Source organism: Dermacentor andersoni, chromosome 1 (genome assembly GCF_023375885.2).
Source record: "Dermacentor andersoni chromosome 1, qqDerAnde1_hic_scaffold, whole genome shotgun sequence".
NCBI lineage: Eukaryota > Metazoa > Arthropoda > Arachnida > Ixodida > Ixodidae > Dermacentor > Dermacentor andersoni.
The window spans coordinates 208,589,712-208,615,104 of NC_092814.1; the positions used below are offsets into that span (position 1 = coordinate 208,589,712).

At 44.1% G+C, this 25,393-nt stretch overlaps 1 protein-coding gene across 4 annotated transcripts in view; it reads left to right on the forward strand.

The window, feature by feature from the left end:
- Kyat (Kynurenine aminotransferase) overlaps positions 1–25,393 on the forward strand; it is a 123,603-nt gene that overhangs the window by 3,509 nt on the left and 94,701 nt on the right. For 3 of the 4 annotated variants that reach the window (XM_055063001.2, XM_050194587.3, XM_050194588.3), the window contains 2 exons: positions 10,921–10,979; positions 23,026–23,170. In XM_055063001.2, the coding sequence (XP_054918976.2) occupies positions 10,921–10,979; positions 23,026–23,170 (204 nt within the window). Of the gene's footprint in view, positions 1–6,613; positions 6,639–10,920; positions 10,980–23,025; positions 23,171–25,393 lie in introns of those variants that run through there. The other variant, XM_055063002.2, reaches the window with a different exon arrangement.

A 25,393-nucleotide genomic window follows, 5' to 3' on the forward strand; every position in this document is an offset into this window, starting at 1 on the left:
AAGTAAGCATGCATGGATTGGTAAATTACACTTCTTTAATTAAAGTTAAATTGCATACAGAAGCCGTAACAGAGTCCATAGGCCACACAGCCTCACCAAAGGCATCTGTGCTATTACAGTCTGGCACGCAGGCCGATGAGCACAATTTCAAGACAGCAGAATATTATGTCTCTAAACATTCTATAGAAAATATACTACCTTTCATATGGCGAAAGAACTGACATAAATTGTGGTACATTAGTGACATTCACACAGCTGTGTGAACAAAGAGGAAAAAAGAGTTTAGTTACGGAATGCAAAATAAAACAAAGCATTTGCCCATATCACACAACAAAAAATGTTATTTAAAGTTCTTCAAAGTACAAAACACTTCACTAGCTGTACAAACTAAATATTATGATGTGTCAGGATGGATTTGACCAAGCTGTGTAACCCATTAATACTGTACACTATACTGCTGAGGTTTAGAGCTCTTTATAAAATGCAGCAGCAGAGTTGATGGCTGGTGACTTGATTGGCACTGGCATGAATTACTGCAAGACACGAGTCGATAATGCACATGGAGTTGGTCGACACCCTCCTATCTTTGTTGACCGTGCCAAAATTTAATGCAATCGTGTTTCATTCAATTTTCAGGAAAGTGTCTTTGAGGCTCCCAACATACCTAATAACCAATTTGAGGTACCAGGCCTCTCAAGTAGCTTGCTGATCAGTGACTTTACGGAAAACTTGGCCTGAACTCCACCCAGTTCAATCTCCCTAAGTGTGCAACAGGCCATAGATGGTGCCTCGACTTTGTTCTGGGAAGTGGATTTGAGACCACTTGATGAGCCCAGGTGCAGAGGGGCATGCATGGCAGTCTGAATTCGTCTGTGCTAGAATTATAGTTGAGAGCAGGCGTCTTCCACAAAGTTTAGAAATCACCAGCCTCTGTGTGCACTAGCGCAGTCTTTGCTTAAGGAAAGAGTCGTGTGCTGAGTGCTTCATGTGCAGATGCCTCCCTCCACTTTGAGAAGTGCTAGTTCGCTAAGACATTGCAATGAAGCCAATTCAAGCTAAAGGCTTATGCGACACTGGTAGCACCCTACTACAATAAAAATCACCAGCACTTCACACACAATTGACTGTTATCCTTACTTCATCAGTGCTGGAGTGCCGGAAGTACAAACTTTCAACTTGCATTATATGACAAATATGTGCATATGTGAGTAAGAACCACAAAATGTGGTGTGGGAAATCTGAACTCAAAATTTTTGGGAGCGAACGAAGTATAAAACTGCATTTAGTATTCCTTTAATAAATATGTGGCTTGCTTAAAGCTTCTTTGAGTGATCTTTGTCTGCCTAATAAAAGGCAGATAACTGCTGAAAGAGCCTTGTGATGAAATATAATGTTTTTCTTTTTGACATTGCACCCCAAATTGTGCGCTCCAGTACCAAGACTGCATTTTTGCAGAATATAAGGTGTGTAATTTGAAGGGACACAAAATTCACAAAAACATGCTGAAAGAAATATCCAGCATAGCCACGCTGTCTTTTTGTTCTGCTTCTGCTTCTTAAAATTGCCCTCTTTCTATTCTTGTCTTGTGTTGGCGGTGGCATGTAACTGATTGATCTGGTTCTCATTCTTGCTGTCCGTTTTGTGCTATTTGTGCTACCTTACAGCTGAATGTGTGTATTGCATGTCTTCATAATATAAAATTTTCTATAGTAGTTTGCTCTTGTAGGTCTTTGTTGCTATGCATGGAAGGAAGAAAAGCACTGGCTGTTACACCTATCGCACAAAGGCTTCTAAATATTGTAGGCAGTCTATTGTGCAGTAAATGTAATATCCACTGGGTGTGTATGTTTTTAGTTTGCCCTCCTTTCTTTTTTTTATAATGTGATAGCCAGTAAGGCAGTGGTTCCTGTTTAATATCTAGTTATAATTCTTGAAGAAAGACATATGCACCCTGAAAGATGCTATGTTTTAATGTACAGGTTTGCATTTTTAAAGTGTTCAAGGTTGGTAAAAGACAGTAGTCACCTGGTATTAAAATGGTAAAGTAATGACAACAAAAATGTAACATTTTTGCTTCAGGTTACTGAATTTTCTTAGATAATATGCTTTCTCTTAACACACTGCAGACATGCACGAAAACACTTTTCCCATAACAAGGCTGTTGACATTTGAGAGCCAGTGTTGCGGTAATGTTTCAAAAGGTGCTGTATGACAAACCACCTTTGGGGCTGAAGTGCATGGTTTTAGCTTGAAGTCAGTGACTGTTGTATCGAGAACAACTTGTAGTTGGGTTAGTTGGTAGTGCATTGCTAGAGTACATGAATTTAGTGTTAGCTGAACGACCACCATATAGACACATAAAAACACTGGACAAGCACTAACTGGCACAACCTTTAATATGATGAACAATGTATTGAATGTCCAATGTTACTATGTTCTTGTGTTGTGGTCATTTTTAAGTTCATGTACTCTGGTAATGCACCAATGAGTCCAACTACAAGTTCTCTACTCAACAACAAAAGACACTCTCTTTGGTGAAATACTAAGAGCTCAAAGCAGCCACGCAAGCAGACATCAGAACAGTATAGCTCGACAGGAGCAAGAGCTCTGCGGTGGACACTAAGTTGTCCACTGTGATTGAAATGTGACTTAAAACTGCATGCTGTATGACACTGAGAGCAGTGGCAAAGAGGTAATGAGGCATCTATATTGTCTAAAGTCACATACTGCATTTAAAAAAATACTATACTGGGTTTGATTTTGTGGTGGTACGGAAAATTAGAACTGCAAAAAAAGTGAGATCCCTAGAGCATAAGTTGTGTTAGAAAACAGCATCAGTATGACTAGAATGAACATGCTTTTTTCTCCTGGTGATGCTAAATGCAACTCTTAGTGTCACTGCATAGTCCGTAAACATTAGCGACCCGCCGTGGTTGCTCAGTGGCTATGGTGTTGGGCTGCTGCGCACGAGGTCGCGGGATCGAATCCCGGCCATGGCGGCCGCATTTCGATGGAGGCGAAATGCGAAAACACCCGTGTACTTAGATTTAGGTGCACGTTAAAGAACCCCAGGTGGTCGAAATTTCCGGAGCCCTTCACTACGGCGTGCCTCATAATCAGAAAGTGGTTTTGGCACGTAAAACCCCATAATTCAATTCAAACATTAGCTGCTCATTTCCATGCAAGAAGCTTGCTTGTCTACATTGACATTACTAAATTTTTCTTATTTGTCTTTCCATGGTACACAGTTCTCCCTACCAGCCAATGGACTTGAAATGCAGCCCATTTTAAATGATAGTAAGATAAGCTCAGCATAAACGTTGTCCTTCGAGCTGCTGCTATCCAGTCCATAGCTTGTTTTGTGGTTGAATGTGACTGGTCAGAGCTAACTGACACTTATCCCTAGTCAGCCAGTTTTGGTGCATTGTCCCTGTAGCCAGTCCTTAACCCTTTCAATGTCGCTGATGTACCGGTATGTTTCTGCATTTATGTCCCACCATGTACTTTTTGACATTCCTTTTGCCAGATAAGAATGTGACAGCCACACCAAGAGAGCAATTGCCATTATCCATGACATTTTTGTATTTCTGCACAACCAAAAAAATTAACTGTTGTTACTTTTATAATATTTGAGAAAAAAAAAAAAACCAGACGCTAGGGATGCGTCACCTCTGGAAAAACCCGACAATGAAAGGTTCAAAGGAGTACTGACATGACATTTTCGAATTTGAAGTTTTTGGGTTACATGAAGGTGTTAGACCTTGAAACCCTAGAAATAATACCAGCCAGCCTCAGAGCACCCTAAATAATCTACTAGCGGTATATGTACTTACGGAGTATAAAGAAGGTGTACGTGTCATAATGCAGAAGATGGTCATGTGAAAGCAGGATATTGTGAAGTTTTGACACTCGTTCATTCCATGGTCTGTTATGCTTCTACATATGCTGTGCAGTGAGTAGCAGCATAGCACACTACCGAATGAGCAGGAGCAAGTGTGAAACCATCGCAACATCCTACGTCATGACATCACGACACATACAGTAGGGAACAAAACGATGTGCTGTTGTGGTTTTCAGTGAAAAATTCATTACCAATTTATTACCAACATTTCTAAGCTATTAGTTGCTGCAATTTTTTTCTATAATGTCAAACAGGGTGTGTGCTTCTGCAGCCAGAGGGACAGGGATGCATAACATTTTGTTTAATAACGGTGCGTGCCATAAAGCTCCACTTTCCACTTTGTTCATTTGATGGTGCTCACTATTGCCTATCTTTACAAGTTTGTGTGTGAGTGGATGTACGTCTGTATGCCTTTTCTTTTCTCTCTTTCTTTTCTCTCTTTCTTTTATCTCTTATGACAGATTAAACATGCACTAGCATGCCAAGCCTTGGCTACATTCTCCAATTATCACTAAAATCTCTCTCTCCAGTGCACACATACTTTCATATACTGGTTGATGTATCCGGTTTTCTTGTAATGCATAAATTCTTGGAATACGCAAGTTGCATGCACGATGGGTGAGCTATGTGGTTTAAATAATATAATATGGCAATAGGTGTTCAAGAGGCTATTGCCCAAGGATAGCGGTTTTGCATGACGCAGCATCAAACTTTCTGAGCTCTTAACTCGGTGCACCCAAAATGCAAATTATCATAGCTCTTTGTTCACTACTGTGCACCTCCTGGGAAACGAAACCAAAACTTGTATGAAGAAAACTTATTGGAGTAAATTATTTAGGGCACTTGGTGACTTGTCAGTATTATTTCTAGGTTTTTGAGGTGCAGTACCTTTAACACAAAAAATGAAAAGTAAAGAAATGTTATGCCAGTACCCCTTTAAGTGGCTGCTATTGGCAACATCAAGTGTTTGCAATCTGTGTCTTGCGAAATGCGAAAACACCCGTGTACTTAGATTTAGGTGCACGTTAAAGAACCCCAGGTGGCCCAAATTTCCGGATTCCCCCACTACAGCGTGCCTCATAATCAAATCATGTTTTTGGCACATAAAACCCCATAATTTAATTTTTAAGCTACTTTGCAGCTAAAACATTAGGAAAAGAAAACAAAATGTCAGCATTTTGTGTTCATGTCAGTGTGCACCAAAGCAGGTAACATTTAACAATGGTGACAGCAAAAGCTTCGGATAGTACTGCTTGGAAATTTTATTACAGGTCTTTGGTGGTTGCATATTCTGTACAGTGTCTGGTTGGTAAGCAGTTGTGGTCCTGTATTGTACGACCTGTATCATGTAAATGCTGTAATCAACAAGAAACATGCTGCAGCTCCTGCACATGTGTTGTACCAGGGTTGCGCTGTTGTGTTCATCCTATGACGTTTCTATCATGACAAGAGAAACAAGAAAAAAAAAAAAAGAAATCCAAAATTTTGATGCTAATTCCTCTTTAAAAGTTCCTGAGAGCAGTGTCTGAGCCTATATGCAACTTAAAACACCACTTGTTTGATAAATACCTTCTCATTTACACAAAATATGATTTGTAGCTTCCTTGAAGAGGCACTGCAACAACTTTTTAAGACTGGTGTTTTTGCTCTGGTTCTGTTTATGTGAAAGTGCTAATTTTAAAATGGTAATGAAAATTTGGTGCATGCAAATATGTTATTCAACTAATAAGTTCCAAGAAGATGCCAGGAAATGACAGGTTATCCTCAGCTCAATTTTTGGCAGCTTCAACTATCACATTTTGCACTTTCAATCACATTCGCCATGCAGCAAAGCACAACGTCGTGGACCTGTAGAGGTAGTTGGTGTGCCATGATGGCCAAACGTGCTCAGTGAGCAAACTCAAATTGGTCGGCAATACTTGATGTGTAAATGTGAGAATACACTGCCAAGAAGCATGAGTGCTAAAACAAGTTGCGTTAAACTGACTCAGCAAATTTTGCGTGATTTTGGAAGTAGAAAATTGTCGGAAATGGCATTATGGCTTTTTAGTGTTGTTGAACCGGAGCCTGAGTAGAGGTATGCAAAGAGTAGAGCAAATACACAGCTGTAACAGCTGTCGAACCGGAGCCTGAGAAGAGGTATGCAAAGTGTAGAGCAAATACACAGCTGTAACAGCTGGCTCTGCACTCTAACTATAGATGTGTTTTAAGGGCAGATGCGAACGAAAACCGCTCATGTCAATGCAAGCCTGTTGCTGTCTGCTTGCCCAAAGGATACGCCCGTGTGAGAGCCATTTTAGACTACACCTGATAATAGGGATGGAAATAGTGAGTGTCCTAAGTGTCATCTCTAGTAAAACTTGCTTTTTATAGATTGTTTTGTGTAGTGTGCACTAAATGATGGCTGTAAGACCTAATTATGTTCTTCTTGCACAGTGCTTGTGATAGTATACAAACATCAAGTGTGCATAATATTCTTAACCAATCACTATAGCCTTAGTGTGCGACATCCCACATTTTCAGAATTGCTGCGATGTGGCGGTCTGTCAGTGCTGCATAAGTTTCCTAAGGGGTGTTGCAGGTTCTGTTTGATGTAATGGCTTGAAAGCTGTAACATAGTTGGGAAGCAGCCTAAAACACCACTGGCATGATTAAAATGTTTGCTGTTACAGAGGAGGTCTTGTAGCTGCTTTGATGTATGGCTTGAAAACTTGCTGTTGAATCAGGTTTTTACCAAGTAAGTTTCATAATGCAAAGATCAGCTTTGCACGCATGTGGCACTAAAATGGTACATGACAAAGTAGGACAGCAAATCAGGAGGCTTGCAGAGCATGCATCATGTCACAGAAATGTATGAGAACAGTGGAACGCAATTAACTGTGCCCTTATTGAAATAGGTTGTGTGCCTGCTTAAGATGTGAATGCATGTCAGTTGTGAATGCATAGATGGTTTGAGTACTGCACATATGTAGTTCTGGATGTAGTGCAGTGGGCCTTAATCATTATAAATTTAATGGCTTCTTATTTTGGCAGAAGGCTTTGTTGGCGTGCTATGACTTAGCAGGCTCTTTGCTTTCTAATTATGTTTCAATTATTCATTTAAGAGGTGTTTTTCCAGTTAATATTTTGCATAATAATATAATATTCAGTATTTTAAGCTGTTCAACTTTAATCTTTTCATTGATATCATTTGGCAGAAGCTCATCACCATGACTCATTTTTTTTTTCTGGGGGCCCATTTCGGCAGGGGTGTTAAAAGTACAGCTCTCCAAATTTTTTAATAATCTTGTGGGAGCATTGACCAATGCGATGATCAGTGCCGTGTCACAGAGCACATCTGCGAAAGTAGCGAAAGTAGACGCATGTGGCACAGAGCATCCTCCTGTCGAAGCATCGTCTGATAAGCTATTTCATTGTGCTTGATGTAGTCCCTTCCACTTCCACTGCAAGCACAAATGCACCCACGCATGTTTTTATGCACGTGCCACGTAACTCCCATTTGCTGTGTTTGACTGTCGTTAAACTCATAAGCAGTAGGGGCTATGCCATGCTGAATGGAATAGCCTAGCAGATGATGTTCCGGCAGGAGGACATTTGCATGCATGCACCTACTCTTGCTACTTTTGCAGATGCGCTCAATGACACTGCGCTGACTGTCATGTCGGTCGATGCTCCCTCGAGGATACAAGGGTTGATGCAGAAATAAGGTTCCCAAAGAGCTCCAGCCACACAGGAAGGTGCGAGGTGAAATCCGGCAACACTGCTGCACGCGGCTGTTCCCCCACTCTTTATTCCCCCGGCCGCGCTTCATTGCGCCGCTCATTCTTGGCTCAGCAGCTGTCCGATGTGGAGATTTCCATTGTGGATCCTGCCGAGTGCAAGATTTGTTCCGTAATTCGCTTTTTGCACGCCAAAGGGACTCCACCCGTGGATATTCATTGTCAGTTGACAGAGGTGTATGGCGGCAAGTGTATCTCCATTCAACATGTCCGAAAGTGGTGCAGGGAGCTTGGTGCCGGTTGGAAGGAAATCCACAATGAAGAATGGAGTGGAAGATCGTCGATTTTGAAGGCGGTTATCGAGATGGTCCAACGCGAAGTGCTTCAAAACAGGAGGATCACCGTCCGTAAACTTGTTGCTCAGATTCCTGGGAGTTCTTACAGTACAGTGGAAAGAGCTTTGACAAAAAAATTGGGGTATCATAAGTGTTGTGCTCGATGGGTACCGCGGCTATTGACATCGGACCACAAGGAGAAACACCTTGACTGTGCTCGCCAGTTTCTTCACAAGTGTCAAGAAGATGAGGAAGGATTGTTGGACTCCATTGTTATGGGAGACGAAACGTGGGTGTTTCATTTCACTCCTAAAACGAAACAAAAATCCAAACAGGGGCGTCACCCAGAGTGACCAGTCGCAAGAAGTTCAAACAGACTGCTTCTGCTGGCAAAGTCATGGCCAGTGCTTTTTGGGATTTTAAGGGAATGCTGCTCATCGATTTCATGGAACATGGGACAAGAATCAACTCGGTTATTGTGCAACACTAAGGCATGGTGCAGCAAATGGTACATGTCCCTCAATATCAGTAAGTGTTCCCACGTGTGCTTTCATCGACGTCGTAATTATGTAGTACTGTCCTACTCCCTTAACAACTGCACTTTAACACAGTGTGAAACATTTAAATACCTAGGTGTGCATATATCTAGTGACTTATCTTGGACCCATCATATAAATCAGTTAACTAATTCCTGCAACCGATTACTAGGTTATCTACGCCGTAACTTGTTATCAGCATCTCCCTCAGTCAAACTACTAGCATATAAAACCTTAATCCGAACTAAACTAGAATATGCTTGTGCTATTTATGACAACCATCAGGTTAATATGATTAACACCATTGAAGCGGTTCAGAACTGAGCGGCCAGATTCATTCTTTCTGACTACTCCTATAACACAAGTGTTTCAGCCTTAAAATCCAGGTTGTGTCTTCCCTCGCTCGCCTCCCACCGCAAAAGTGCTCGTCTTCTTTTATTTTTTAGGTTCTTTCATTTACAGCCCACAGGTAACCAGGTCATCATTCCAGCCCATCGTTTTTCCCGCCACACACATCCTAATGCTGTGTATCTACCACGCGCCCATTCCACTATGTATCAAAATTCTTTTTTTCTATACACAGCCCGTGAATGGAATACCCTTCCTTCTGACATCGCCCTCATCACTGATATTTCTCGTTTCAAAGCTGCCATCGAAGACCATCTTTCGAGTCGCATTACCTAACCTGACACGCCGTTTTTTCAACGTGCCCACCCCTCATGTAATGTCCTGTTCAGGGACCTTTGAGGTATAATAATATATATAAAAAAAAAAAACTCAGGCGAGCTATCCAGAACCGCCGGTGAGGATGACTGGCAACCGGTGTAACGCTGCTTTGTGACAATGCCCGACCTCACGTCTCCTGTCAAATCCAGAAACTTTTGACAAACTTTGGGTGGACTGTCATGCCCCACCCACCGTACAGTCCAGACCTCGTGCCTAGTGATTATCACTTGTTCCCCAAGTTAAAGGAAAATTTGAGGGGCCAACGCATCCAGAGCGACGATGAAGTCAAAGAAGAGGTGAAACGCTTCCTAAACGGGTTGGTGGCGGAGTTCTATGACATTGGGATACAGAAATCGGAGCGCAGTCTACAAATATACATAGAAAAAGATGACGATTATGTAGAAAAATAGAGCAAAGTTTCATCTTTCCAATGATGTAAATTTCTATCAGAATAAACAACATTGTCTATTTCTAAAATTGATGGGAACCTTATTTCTGCATCAGCCCTCATATTAAAATCTTAGAGAGGTGTACTTGTTGGATAGGGCAGGGGCAAAGGCTACCTACTACTGAGCTGCCCCACTAAAGTCATCCCATATTGGGAGTGTAGAAAGTGGCTGCCTGCCTGCCTTGTCCAGTTGTAATGCCACTTTTTTTTTGTCATTTTAGTTGCATTGTTCTTGTTCTAAAATATATGTCAGCCTACTAGCCAGGCTGACTGTTCTGAATTCTTACGAAGTTTCGGATACTTACCTGCACAATACTAACCTTCTTTTTTGCTCCTATGTACCGAGTGCTCCAGCATTTGTTTGTGAATGATCAAAGCCTCCATTAGCTGATAGGGGTTGAACAATGGGAGTTGCAACATTGGTTGTTGCTTTTGAATAATCTCACCTCATTGATTCACATCATTTAAAGTAGAAGACAGTCATCATGATAATTTTAAGTACCTATTTAACAAAAGACAATAATTTTAAGTATTTAACAAAAGATAGGGAGATAAGCATGAAAAAGAAAGTGGGAGAACAACATTTTTTTGAGTGTGTGTTATTGGGGTTAAAAAGAGAGGGGGGGGAGCAGTGAAGAAAGGTCTCCAAGTTATAGTAGAAGTTTATTTTACACCAGTGCTTAGAAAGTATGCAGTAACTGGACACCTAATAAGATGTTAAAGTACAATGTTTGATTTATTCCACATATACAAATTTTCTTGCAGCAGTTTATGCTGATTGACTCTTGATGTTGCCTCGTAAACCTGATTGTGCAGTAAATGACCACTGTATTTGTTCATTAAAAGTAACAAGAAAAGCTGAATTGTTTTATCATGTACCTGAAATGCATAGTGCATGCATCTAACTTTCAGGCGTGCGACTCTACAGTACTTGTCTAACCAGATTTCAATTTAACAGCTTTCTTTTTGCATGTGGGATAAGGTTCACAAAAATTCTCTTTACCCAAGTCTAGTTTGTAGACTCCTAACACCTTGGTTATTGTCGCAATGTCCTTTATGGGCCGTATCATTGACTGGTGCACGTGTGTCTGCCAGCTGGACATGCAGTGCCATTGTACAAAAGTTCTGCAAGTGTGGCCCCCATTATTTTGTTTTATCCTTTGTTTTCTGGTTTTACATTCTTTTTGTTTGATATCCATGGGAGACGAGCCAGGTAGGGTGTTACTAAATTGTTCTTTTGTCTCTGGTAATTCAGAACAAAATGGCCAAGATGGAGGTGGCAAAACGGGTCCAGGGAATGCAAGACAGTGTGTGGTGAGTTCCAGAGCAGCCATTTTTTAACATGTGATAATGACAAGCCGTGTGGCTAATGGCACAGTCCAGAAAGAGTAAGTCTGGGAGTGTGTGGAAGAGAGAGACAAGCTTTATTCTGTGTAATGATGAAAGGATTGAAGCTTTTATGTAAAAGTGAGGTAACTGAATTTTGCATTTGTCAAGTGCAAAAATTTTACCTGGTGCTCTCATTCTTGTGTGCATCCATGGCTGAAACTCCTGCATCCATTTTCCAGGCATTATGAGCAGAAAGATGAGAACAGTGAATGAATGAATGGGTTAATCAGTCAAGATATGTATTTGTAACGTAGTTGAGCATTTCACGAGTTGTTTCTTTTTAAAGGGCAGCTGCAAAAAAATTTCACTTTGGCTAAATTGGTTGTAAATAACTATAGTATATTATTATCAAAGCAATAGTGACAAAGATGCAGGGCTCGTAATCTTCTCATTTTCTTATTAACAGTTTTCAAATAGCACTTAAGCAGATGACGCTTGCACCTGGTGGTTACTGAATATAATGCAAATCACAATCCATGACGTCCGAGATTTTCTGCACGCCGTGGGCGTCGCCTACTTCTCGGAAGTCATGCAGAGAAACTTTGCTCGTTTTCAGCGTTGCATTATTATTGCAATTATTGCAATTATTACGTCCTTATTGCAGGCAGTAACGGCGACATTTTTTTATAGTTTCGGCATTGGTCACATGTATTTTTGTGAGCTTTCTGTGATGCATCCACTCATAGTTTAAGCATAAAATTTTGCATGGATGCTGCTTTACATCTACTTTGTCTAAATCTAGGCTTTGATGCGCTCAAAAATTTCGTTGCAGTTAACCTTTACAGTATACATCTTACTCTTGGCTTCAAAATAACAATGTTAAATTAACAATATAATATAAGAAAATAAATGCAATGCATCTGTGCAGTCTGGTCAAAAAGAAGCTAAATTGGACACTTAATCTATTTTGTGCCATTGCTCCCATTTGGAAACAAATCACAGCTTAATTTTAGGATGTGACACAAGCATAAATATTTTCCAAATTCACTGAAATGGAAATTTAACACGATTAAAAATGTTTACAATATTATACAGAATTAACAAATCACCCGATTGTAGTTACGAATTTCGTTCATGCGGTTACAACTTGATGGCAGTTTCCTGCCAAGCCGTCTCGTCTGCAAGGAGCGAAAACGAAGGCTTCTAGGTAGTAAGTTGCCCGTAATTATTTTGCCAACATTTACTGCCACTGTTTTCTCTAATGTGTCAGAGACTACAATATTATGTGCAATTTCAATTATGCAGAGTTATCGTGTAAATATCGGCGCGCTAGCAAGAATGTTCCCGAATGGTAACAATAGTGCAAAACGGTAGCAGGCACGCTGCTGATGCTGTAGCTCGTGTCCACGTGGATGAATGACCAGTTTCACCCAACCGATGCCTCGCCACAAGTTTTGATCCTTGAGGAAGCTGTGGAAATGGTCCTCGACGATGATTCTTTGGAAAAAGTCGATGTACTTTTGCCTCCGTGGAATGCGGACAATGTACTCGCTGACGAAGAAGAGGGGGACGCCAAAATTGCGCAGGTGGATGCACTGCCAAATGAAGTTTTAGGTGAAGTAGAGGTGCACAGTTCACATACAGAGGAAAATGAACATGATGAAAATGCAATAGCTCATTCCAAGGCGAAACAGCAAGCCGCAGCGATGCTTAAGTGGAAGCGTAATAAGTACAGGAGCTCAGTGGGCAGCACAGTGAAGTGCCGTTGTGCATCCCTCATGCCGAATTAGTGGACAAAAACCCATTTCAGATCTTCACTCGCTTGTTCAAAATGGAAATTATTGATCTGATAATTGAAAAATCGAACCACTATGTGCAACAGCAGAATGAGAATAGCTTTGAACTGAATGGAGAAGACCTTTGTCAATTTGTAGGAACTTTAGTTTTCAGTGGCTACTACAAGCTTCCTCGTACAGACCTTTACTGGTCAAAAGCTGATCATCTCAGTGTACAAATTGTATCGCATACAATGAGTCGCACCAAATTTCATGAAACCAAGAAGTACATTCATGCCACAAATAGTACGATGCTAGAAAAAGGAGAGAAAGTGTCAGAAGATACGGCAGCTTTTGCCACTAGTCATTGCTTCACTCCAACAGTCTGGAATATTCTCAACTAACCTCAGTGTTGATGAGCAAATGGTACCGTATTTTGGTCGGCATAGCTGCAAAATATTTATAAAAGGAAAATCAATATGCTCTGGCTATAAGCTGTAAGTTTTCTCAACGTCATCAGGTTACCCCTTTCACATTGATGTTTACTGAGGAAAAGCTGATAAGGAGAATGTGATAGAGCCACCAGGAATGTACATTGTAATGAATGCAATGAAATGTGTAGAAGTGTCAACAAACCACATCATATTCATGGACAATTAAATTGCTTTACATCTTACTCTCTACTACAAGAGCTGAAAGTGCCAGGGTTTCGAGCAACCAATGCCGTTAGAGAGAACCGAGTGAAAAGGTGCCTGGAAGAAGATTCAAAAGAACTTTGCAAACCAAACAGAGGATCCTTTGATTACATGTGTGATGGTGAAATCCTCGCTGTGAAGTGGAACAACAATAAGTGCGTTTGCATTGCAACAAATTACAACGCAATCCAACTGGCAGCAACCGCCAGCCGCTACAGCCAGAAGAAGCGAAAAATGGTGAACATCGCACAGCTGAAAGTAATTCAAAAATACAAGCATATGGGAGGCGTTGACCTTGTTGGCCTATTTATTAGCGACTATTGCCCCTGCAATCTCTGCAAGAAGTGGTATTGGCCTTTGCTGAGCAAGTTGCTGCCAACACTGCGTGTCGCTGCTTGGTCACTCTACATAGAACTTGGAAGTGAGCCAAAATTTGGCCAATTACAATTTATCCCTTCCCCTGCCGTCTTTTTTGGCCAAGAATTATACAAAAATACAGATTTTTAAAATAATTTACGCATTTTGAAACAACCCAAAAATATCCTTAAAAGCACTTTATTTGTAAGATACATGCAAAATAATTTTTGAAAGTATGGAGAGAAAATTGACTTTACTGCATGTACAGTGGAGAGTCTCCGACTTTCTGTAGTCTTCGTTTCACAAGATGTCTCTTTGGAAATTAAAAAAACAATACTGTGACAAGCGGGGCTCATGCTTGTAGCAAGGGATAAATTGTAGACTTGGTGTGGTGCATTTCAAAGCACGGAATAGTGCAGAGTGCTACTCCACATTCCTCGCACCAGGTACATGTAACGGTTGGTTTCACGGAGAATTAAATCTGTTAGTTCATTCATTAAAAACAATTCAAAATATTGGGCACAGTTCCCGTCCTCTGTCACAGGTGCAGTCTTGGTCAAAAAACTTAAACCTGCTGTGAATGGCTGGGAAGCAGCTGCACTCCGCTATCGCGGCGCTGCCACCGCTGCTTGCTTGTGTCGAGGATAAAGAGGGCGAGGGAAGCATGTCTCTTACTCTCAAGCATCGTTTGATAACAGCGCTCGTGAGAAACTAGTGCGGTGAGTGCGGCGCGAACGCAACGGTGGCGAAGCGGAAGCCACCCGACCGGCTAGCTTGCCGTTTGCAGCGTATGCTGGATGAGCAAGCGGGGGTCTCTGGCGACCGCTGTCAAACGCGATATGCTCAAATTTCACGATTTCGAGTATCGTAATCATCGGTTAAAGGAACAACACTGTGAATAGTCCTGCGCATGCTCGATAGCCGCGATAACGGAGCGCAGCCGCTCCTCGGCCGTTCACAGAGGGTTAAAGTTTTTTGACCAAGGCTGTACTTTTATGCCAGGTGCGGCCGTGAAAACAAACCTTGTCCACTACCAACACGTTGAGACGCTGTCGTTGTCCGAATCCGACGACTCAGAGAAGATATGCTGCTCAGTATTGGCGCTGCCACGCTTGGAGGAAAATTGAATTTCTTCACTGCCAGAGTCCGACAAATCTTAGCAAACGAAATTTTTTTTCAGGAGCGGAGCTGATGATGGCATATACACGCACAGAGGAGGACGCCATTTTTAAATCGTGTTTGCCAGCATCGATACGTTACTTGGCCAAAATCCAAGCTTTGAATGCATATTTTATTTTTTACTGTGCCATTTGTTGAAGCCAGAAAGAGCTAAACAAAATTCATCAAGGTAGCTTGACTGGCAGTGCACGAACGCTTGTTTCAGCGTGGACGAGCCCAGCTCATCTTCGGTGGGAGCGGTACAGACCGTGTGGACGAGCTCAGCTTCTCTACGGTAGGGAAAGGGTTAAAAACAAGTGTTAGAAGGTGGATGATTTTTCTAGAGCGACCAGGCCCGATTGCAACCCTCTCGTTCCACTGCAGGAGAGGCAGTGGTCATCATGTGGTGCCATTAGGCAACCAAAGCCGTGGCCGGCAGTGCGCACACACGCACGTGAGCACACACACAAAAAAAAGAATAAAGAAGGAAGAAATTAGAATGACATGCCAAGTGTGCACAGTGCCTCTGCATATTCATTGTCGAAGTGTTTACCGCAAGTGATCGCAACAGGTTTCCGCAACTTTCAGAAGAAAAGAATGTGCAGCCTACACACTTTGTGCCATTGTTCCCTTTTGGGAATGTGCTGTATTTCACGAAAGAGTTGAACAAATCGAATAACACTTGTTTTCCAAGTACAACTCGCCTTACGCATGAAAATTCACCAAATTATTTTGTTTTCTTGTGGGCGCTTCTAGTACCGCCATTTAATGGGTTAAGTTCGCAGCTGCAGACACCATCACATTAACCCTTTACTGCATGAATCTTTATTTTCTTGTAAAAACATTAGGCTGCCCATTGTTTAGGCCAGATATGGCCGAACAAACCTGAATTTAATAAGTAAATGCATAGTTGTTATTTTATGAGCAAAATTTGTCACATATCATATATTATAAGCCATGCAGTTATGGGTATACAGTGCAGTCCACTTATAACGATACCACATATAACGATATATCGGTTATAACGATGGGTCGACATGAGAGTGTCATTCTATGCATTAGGTCTATGGGGAAAAAAAACATTACTATAGGTTATTCACCGCATATCGAATATAACGATAAAAATTTTGCCGTCTGGACGGCATTTTCCGTGCCAAATAATCGTAACATTTGCATTGCTTAGTTCCCTGAAACGAACGATGTCGAGACGAGGCGATGTTTACCTCCGTAAGTTCGTATCTGCCGCGATTACCGCACAGCGCGTCCTGCCCCGCCCGCGCACCGGAGAGTACCTGAGTAGGCGCAGCGCGCCACAAGATGGCGCTAGCTGCTTAATGTGCGTCGGTCGCAGTTGCTCCGAAAGATAGAAAGAAAAAATAAAGCGACAAGCAAAGCGGCACGGTGGCGCCCGTCCCACACTCAGTCTCTCTCTCTAGCGATAGCAGGCTGACGCCACCGAAGCAGTGTGCAACCAACGGTACAACCCAGTGACCCAGCTCGAAGTTGGCGCCGACAAAGCGCAAAGCTGTGTCACTTGACACGAAGATGGATATTTTGCAGGACTCTCGACGTGGCTTCAAGGTGAGCACCCTCGTAAAGAAGTATGAGCTCGCCCTGTCGACGATATCAACCCCATCTTGAAAACCGGGAGCACCGCGATTGTGAAGGCAGGAGCTATCAGCGGCCATGCCGATCAGCGGAAAAGGGTTAAAGACCCTTTGTACGCTGATGTGGAAGAGGTGCTTTACCAGTGGTTCATCACAACCCGCACGCATAATGTGCCTATTAGTGGGCCAATACTTGCCACCAAAGCGAAAAACTTCGCTTTTCTTCTGGGACGCCCAAATTTTGAGCCTGGGGGAGGCTGGATTCAGCGCTTTAAAGAGCGGCACGGAATCATTTACAAAAATGTGGTAGGGGAAGCGGCGTCTTTGGACACACAGGCAAAGCAGCAGTGGCTGCAGACAAAGCTGCCCGGCGTGCTGGAGCGCTACGCGGAGAAGGAGATATATAATTGCAACGAAACTGCTCTGTTTTTTCAAATGTTGCCGTCGAAGACTCACGCTCTTAAAGGAGATCGATGCCCCGGTGGGAAGTACTCGAAACATAGGGTGACCGTGTTGCTGTGCGTTAGCATGGACGGGAGCCATCGTCTTAAGCCTTTTATGATCGTGCGATCAAAGAAGCCAACGTGCTTTAAGAATCAGCACATCCTGGTCCGCTATCACAGCAGTAAGAAGGCGTGGATGACCCGCGACCTGTTCGAAGAATGGCTGCTCGAGTTCGACAGTATAATTGAAGGCCAAGGAAGAAAACTAGTGTTGCTACTTGACAGCTGTAGCGCACAAAGCGTTAACCCGAAGCTAACATCTATCGAATTGATGTTTCTGCGTCCGAATAATACGGCAGGCCTGCAGCCGTTGGACGCCGGCGTGATCGCCAACTTTAAGGTCCTGTATCGGCGGCGCATGCTGGAGTGGATAATTTTAGCCATTGACCGCACAGCTCCTGGCACGTCGGGTCATGCAGACGGGCCCCCTGATTTGAAGCCTTTTGAAAGCCGTGCGCCGTGCATGGTATGAAGTAAAGCAGTCAACCATATACAATTGCTTCAAAAAGGCGGTCTTTGTGCGTCAGGACGAACTTTCCCAACCCACCGAGACCAACACGGTGGAAGCCGCTGACATAACCGAGCTCTGGGAGCTCGTTCCTACTGGTGACACAGGTGGTGCGTCGATGGAGGAGTTTTTGACTGCAGACAGTGCTGCCTCGTTCTGCGATGAGGTCACCGACGAGGTGATTGCCAAAGATGTGCTGTCTCTACAGACGGCAAAGTTGTGCGACGGTGGCGACGGCAGCAGCGACGGTGGCGACGGCAGCAGCGACAGTGACAACGAGATTGACAGTGGCTCCTTGACCCCGACCTGGATGTCGACGCAAAGTGCACTGTCGTCGATCGACTCCTTAATTGATTTTATGCATGCTAAAGGATTGCCGCCAGTGTTCGCGCAGCAGCTGGAATCCATGCGCACCGCGATTGTGAAGCTGAAGCTGCCGCAAAAGCAAGTGCAGATTTCGGACTATTTCGGCGCGCCTAACCCTTGACACGGTCATTGGCGCTAGAAATAAAGTTTGTTTTTCACAGCCTACTTTCTACATCATCTATTCTTTAGAGCAAGTAGCGAATTCGAGTTCGGAGCTGCAAAGGTATGTAAACCTGCAAAAAATATCTGATCCAATAAAAAAACTCAAAACTTTGCTGTAAAAAATGAAGTGCAATTCTAGCACTTTATTTTCTGTTTCAAGTTTCTGTAAAATTTGATGATGTCATCCTTTATAGAATAATTGGTCGTGCCAGTATCTAAGCCGGAAACTATGGAGACTTTCTTTATATAAAAACGTTTTTGGTATCAGACCAGGTGACAAACACCTTAAAAATGAGCATATGCTTAACATGAAACAGACACATTTGTTGAGACCAAATTTGAAATTTGGTATGTTCTTTGATCTCTGTGTCACCTCCGGATTTGGCACTGATGTATACTGGCAATTGATAAGTGCCGAATCCTGAGACAGCACAGAGATAAAAGAATGCACGAAATTGTAGAAGCACACGCAATAAGAGTGGGCCCCTCTTGCGTAAGCACGGCCTCGCAAGTTTAATTTACAAAGAGCTCAATTATCTTAACAGTTTGATCGTTTGATTGAGTGACATGGCTGTGTGTGCTTGTTTTGTTCTATGCATTGACCATTTGGCGTCGCAAAGAACAGATTTTTACTATTTGTGCATCTTTTAGGACGTGTTCCTTCAAATAAAAACTGGTTGCTGGTCTGCACCCTTGTGTTGTCTTTCCTTGTCCTGTCATTTAGCGCTTCACCAAATCAGCACTAAAAACTTGCTATGTGCATGCTGGAGGAAAGGGTGGTATTGTAATGTACAAACACCTTGTGCACATGATTTTAGTTACTCAATGCTACAATGCTCGTGTCTGTGACCTTTATGAAGTGGAGTGCGTTGTTGGTGCTGGGGCTTGGTGAAGGTGCTCCTGAATAGGCCCAAATAGAGTTTAAAAAAATCTTATGTGGGTGATTTTCTGAGGCTCTATTCCTGGCGTGCATGTCGGCTGCACGGCTGCTGTTATCTGCCATGATGGCTGTCTGATTGTTTGCCAAGAAATCACTTTTCTTTCTCTCCCTCTCCTTTTTTTTTTTTAAGTTGTGCTGCGAAAGGAAAGCATTACAAAAAGTGTTTCTGCACGTACATCAAGATAAGCAAAACATGATGCAGAGCTGTAAACTTGTTCGAAGGAAATGTTCTTCTGGTCCTTGGTAGCTATATTGTGATGTTAAAAATTAAAACAAAGTGAATGGTAGTGTGCAGAAGACCGTGCAGTGTATTTGCAATTTTGTGAATATGCGATTGCAATCTCAGATTGTTGCCATGTCAACTTGTTGATTGGCTGAAGAAATATCGCGTAATGTCACAGGAAGGGTCGTTTTGTCAATGTCTATTTGGCATTGCATAACATGCTGAGCTGCCATTGCAGATATCTTCCGCCTTAATTTGTGGAGTGACCGCCATCGCTATCGAGCGAGAGCAGCGCCTGTTCATATCATCAGCCAAGGTCTGGTGGAGCGTTAAGATGAGGACACCTGAGTTTGCTAGTCTGAACATGCGCATCCACAAGGCTGCTGCATGGCGCGACTCCAGGCATTCAACTGTAATTCCTGCCAAATTCCAGTGCTGAAAGCTGTGCGCTAGTTACAGTTTACCCTGTAAATAAAGCAACTGGTTACTGGTGTTGGAATCTCAGCGCTGACACCCGTTGTTGCAAATGCACCGCTGGCACGAGTTGTTGCATATGGGTCGCAAGCCCCAAGGGTAGCGTTGGCCTGGCGGCCTGGGGCACAACTGGAAGCATCCGAAGGTCCTGGCAAAGCATGAGTCGACTGCTAACAGAACAACTTGTTTATTCTAGCATCGCAAAAGAGCGGCCGGTCAGGTCGACCGAAGTGGAGAGACGGGAGAGCACGTTACTCGACAGAAGAAATCAGAGCCTCCCTCGGCGTCCGGGGGCAGCTGCTTTTATAGTCTCGGAGTCGAGGGCAAGAGGGAACGCCTAATAGAGGCGCACGTGACGCGCGGCACGGACAGGCTGAGAGACACGTTGGGACGAGTGTAGTGACGCATCCGCCGGGCCGGCGCCGGTCAGACCTCCTCGCTTCACACTTGGGGAGCTCCTCTCCCCGGCTGCCGCGCTTTGACAAGCGTGGGCACCAACATGCACACACACACACACACGCACACTTGAAGACACGTGGCACTGAAACATGCCTGGACGCGCGTGGCGGGGAGGCGTATCGGCGGCGCTGAACGGGCCAAAATGTCCGCCGCTTTGGACGAAGCCCCGGCGTCCGTTGCATCCGCGCCGGCTATACTGCGCGTCGTAGGCGAAACGTAACAGACCGCCCCGCCGGGGGAAGGAGGTCCCGATGGTCAGGGGACTGCATCCGCTGTCCGGAGGGATGTCGCTCGATGATGCTCATAACCGAAGTCGGGCGTCCGTCGGCGTTTCTTGAGCGCAGCGCACAGAGAAGGCCTCGTTCTCTCGTTCAGGTTCACACAGGACACTGCAAAGTGACTTCGGGAGAGTTGACATTTTTGTTCTCGTTCCCGGCAAGCGTTAGAACTACGCCGAAACTCAACCGCTCAGTCAGCAAGCACGAAACAACCCTCACTAAGCCCTGCCAGGCTCTTTCCCCTTTTATACTACTGCCTAGTTCCTTACAGTAGTCTAGCAGCACTCAGAACGCGTCCACAAATTGGAAAATTGCACTATAAAGCACGTCATCACTTTGAAACACTACACAAAAGCAATATGTTAAAAATCCTGCCTCAGGAAGAAAAACATCACTAACAAACAACTCTGAGGCTGATTCCTACGTTAGGGGCTTCGACTTAAGCCATCGGCGTTACCGTTGAGACTCCCCTTTTTGTAACGCACCTCAAAGGAATATTGTTGCAAAGCGAGGCTCCAGCGCAGGAGGCGGCCATTTTTGGGAGAGATGGTCTGCAGCCATTGGAGAGGGCAGTGATCCGTCTCAATGATAAACCTCGAGCCGGCTAGGTAGCATGACAATTTCTGAACGGCCCACACGAGACACGCACACTCTTTCTCGGTGGCGCTGTACGCCTGCTCACGACTGGTCAGTCATTTTGAACGATACTCGTTCTCCTGCACCGTTTGCCTCACTTCCATTACGAGCGTGTTCCATCTCTACCTCGAGACGCTTCATTTCCAAAGCGTGTTGACGGTCGCGCTCTTCTTTTTCTTTCTCTTTTTGTTCTTTACGTTCGCGCTCGTCTTTCTTTTTTTGCTCTTTAAGTTCCTGTCTTTTTGCCGTCTCCCTCTCCTCAATGGTCTCAAGGCATTCCGACAGCTCGTCATCCTCAGCTTCTAACTCAAGAATAGCCCTTAGCAGTTCTGGTTTTCTGAGTTTGTCTGAGACATCCAGACCCAACTCTCTTGCAAGCTCCAGCAATTTCGGTTTGCGCAACGACTTCAAATCCATGGCTGCTCTGAACGCTGCTTTCTCTACTGCCTACTATTGTCTTGCCGCAAACTAACCCGGCAGCAACGACAACCACAATTACCAGCTCTGTTTCTGACACTAACAAAAGCCTGGCAAAACTCAGAAGAAGAAAGTCCCGCACTCACCAAACCTCGCAGCCAAGAATTCAGCGCAGTCGTTCCGCTGCAGGCAACCAGTCATCACACAGGGCTCGTTGCACTGCTCCCGGATGGTCGTTGTGCTGCTCAGCATACAGTCAACCGCATATCTTCGCTGCTGGCCTCCGTTGTCGCGATCTCACCGCTGGCAAACAGTTGTTGTAATCGGACCTCTGGCACGAGTTGTTGCAAATGGGTCGCAAGCCCCAAGGGTAGCGTTGGCCTGGCGGCCTGGGGCACAACTGGAAGCATCCGAAGGTCCCGGCAAAGCATGAGTCGACTGCTAACAGAACAACTTGTTTATTCTAGCATCGCAAAAGAGCGGGCGGTCAGGTCGACCGAAGTGGAGAGACGGGAGAGCACGTTACTCGACAGAAGAAATCGGAGCCTCTCTCGGCGTCCGGGAGCAGCTGCTTTTATAGTCTCGGAGTCGAGGGCAAGAAGGAACGTCACGTCAGAGGCGCACGTGACGGGGCACGGACACGCTGAGAGACAGGTTGAGACGAGTGTAGTGACGCATCCGCCGCGCCGGCGCCGGTCAGACCTCCTCGCTTCACACTTGGGGAGCTCCTCTCCCCGGCTGCCGCGCTTTGACAAGCGTGGGCACCAACATGCACACACACACGCACACTTGAAGACACGTGGCACTGAAACATGCCTGGACGCGCGTGGCTGGGAGGCGTATCGGCGGCGCTGAACGGGCCAAAATGTCCGCCGCTTTGGACGAAGCCCCGGCGTCCGTTGCATCCGCGCCGGCTATACCGCGCGTCGTAGGCGAAACGTAACACTGGTAATTGGTTATTGCAAAAAAGTAACCTAATTACATTGAGTGTTACCGAGTAAAAAAAAAGCAACCAGGTCAATTACAAAACTACCCAAAAATGTGAATAATTGAGGGCGCAAGATCAAATTCCGGCTGTGGTGGCCATATTTTGATTGGGGCAAAATGTCTACCTATATCATCACTCTGTCTGCTGCGAGCAGTATGAATTCCATATGATTGTGGCCATTGCAGTGGTAATTTTCACTGACTAAGCAATATCTAAACATGAAACAAATGCAGTGAAGTTTTCACAATGACAGGTCAAGGTCTGACACAATGTGTGTGTGTGTTGCTGAACACAGTTTGTACTTTGTGAGCAGTGACAGTGGGTAATGCCTGTAGTACATACATTCCTTAAACATTAGCTTATAGTTGTTATATGCTTTTATATGCATTTGGCATAAAATGTTCGCTTGCATTTCTGATTATGCCTTGCATGAAAATAATGTTAGACGCCCATTCTTCCGCATTTCTTGCATTTTCACATTCCAGGGTGGAATTCATTCAGCTTGCTCAGGAAACGAAGCCCATTAATCTCGGTCAAGGGTTCCCCGACTTCCCTCCACCAGACTTTGTTGTTAAAGCCCTCCAGGAAGCTGCTGCAGGCAACTTGCTTCATCAGTACACACGTGGATATGTGAGTAGCTGTCAGTACTACAGCTGCTTCCAGCATCTTTTCTTTTTTTCCATACTTTGTGTGGTCATATTGTTACCATTGCATTCTGAGATGTTGTTAATTGCGTGTGTTCAACCAAATTAGCGGTATCACATATTTCTCTAAACTTAGAGCAACAAGTTGTCTTTTCTAAATTGACCCTGAAAACTCCCAGCAAGAATGCAGTGTTTTTGTTGTTTGATACGCAGAGCTGAAACATTGGAAATAATACTGCGTATAGGCACCGATAGGTTAATCATCATTATTTCTGGGAAGCGTATGCATTGGCTCATTAGACTAGGCTAGTGTAGAGGAGCCTGTATTCTGGTAGGAGGATGCAGGGAAGGGGATAGCTTATGCATTTTTTGTCTTATATTTGGTACATGTGAATGGATTTGCAGTGGAGTAAAAAGAGTAAGACTGGTTTATTTCTAAGCATTGTTTTTAATGCTCATTACCTATCGGGCACGATGATGTACCGTGGCGCCATCTACCACCACTGCCTGAGTGATCAGTAAAGTTGGATCAAGTGTGACAGGTCTGCTTCAGCAGCATAGAGCTGTTTTTTGTCATATGGACACAAAATCTGGGCGGTTATAGTGATTATTTTTGCATGAGAGGGCTTTTCTCTTTTTATTCAACTGTTTTGCATGCTGTATGAGAAAATGCTGCATTTTTCAGTGCCATTTTATCAAACTTTGCTGTGTGTGCTGCCTGCATGGCAGCTACTCTGCAGAAATGGACGAATGGGCTAGCTTCTTTGGAACCTGAGCAGTCATCAAAACCTGATAGTTTGGTTTCAAAAAGTAAATACTTTACAGTTAAACCTCGATATAACGAACTTCAATATAACGAAATTCTCTATATAACGAAGTATTTAACTTTTCATAACCTCTTGCCCATAGACCACCATGTATATAAACCTCAATATAACGAAGTGTGTTTGTATGCGATTTCAATATAACGAAATTTCACTTCCGCAGCAAAGGAATGCCGAGATAATAAATGGAAACTTCCGCGGACGCAGATGGTCAAATGATTGAATTACAAGCGGCTGCTTGCAAACGGACTTCCCAAACCATGCGCGCGGCGCGGCAAGAGCGACCGCCGAAGTTAAGCTGCATCATGTTCCGTATAAAGTCCAAGTGCGATAAGATCCCATCGCGCCCCACGCACTGAAAGTGTGCGAGGTCGAGAAAGGTAGATAGTGGCTTCACGCATAGGTGCCGCCTGCCCGGGGCGAAAAGGGAAAGGGGGGGAGCTCGCTTGCGGTAACGTGATCAAGCGCGCGCTAGATGCAGGATTTGAAGGGGGGGGGGGGGTAAGTTGGCGCGCGTCTCGGCCGTGTCTGCGCATGGCTGTAAGCGCGGCTGAGCGCATACGCAGTGGTGCACCCTGCTTTAAAGGTAATCTCCCGCGTGTGCAAAGAGTGGGCGTGCCGAGACGGCTTGGTATCATGTAAGCTGTCTTCCCGTGCGTTTAGCATTGAAGGTTGCCTACGTAATCTCGAGTTTCGGTGACCCGTTGGAGCGAGAGGCAGAAGAAGCATTCGCTCCCTGCTGCCTACGCTTTTCATGATAGCGTCGTCACAGTGCGGGCGACGCTGTCAGCTGCGGGGGCGGAGTGCACGCGAAAGCGTGGCTGGCTTCGCTTAATTCATACCGCCGATATTAAGATATCGTCGACGTGGCATGAAACCGTATCATACGTTGCCGACTCCCAAATGCATTAAAAAATTATCAGGTTTTACATGCCAAAACCACCATCCGATTTTGAGGCATACCCTAGTGGGGGACTCCTGAAATTTTGACCACCTGGGGTTCTTTAACGTGCACCTAAATCTAAGTACACGGGCGTTTTCCCATATCGCCCCCCCCCCCCCCCTTCGAAATGTGGCCACCGTGGAAGGGACCCAAATGCCTTAAAATTAATTGTTTTATCAATCAGATTTGCTTTTTTCGATGGCCCGATAATTCTGAAAATTCTGCGGCTCCTTTCCGTGTAAGAAAAATCTATCGGCGACTGTGCTTATTTCCATAAAAAGTCAAATTTCAGTACAACGAAATTTTGATGTAACAGAAAATTTCAGATTTTACCTACTTTGTTATATCGAGGTTTAACTGTATATTACTGTCACTGAAGTTTAACTGTATTACTGTATAACTGTATTACTGTAACTGTATATTACTGTCAAATTACCATATA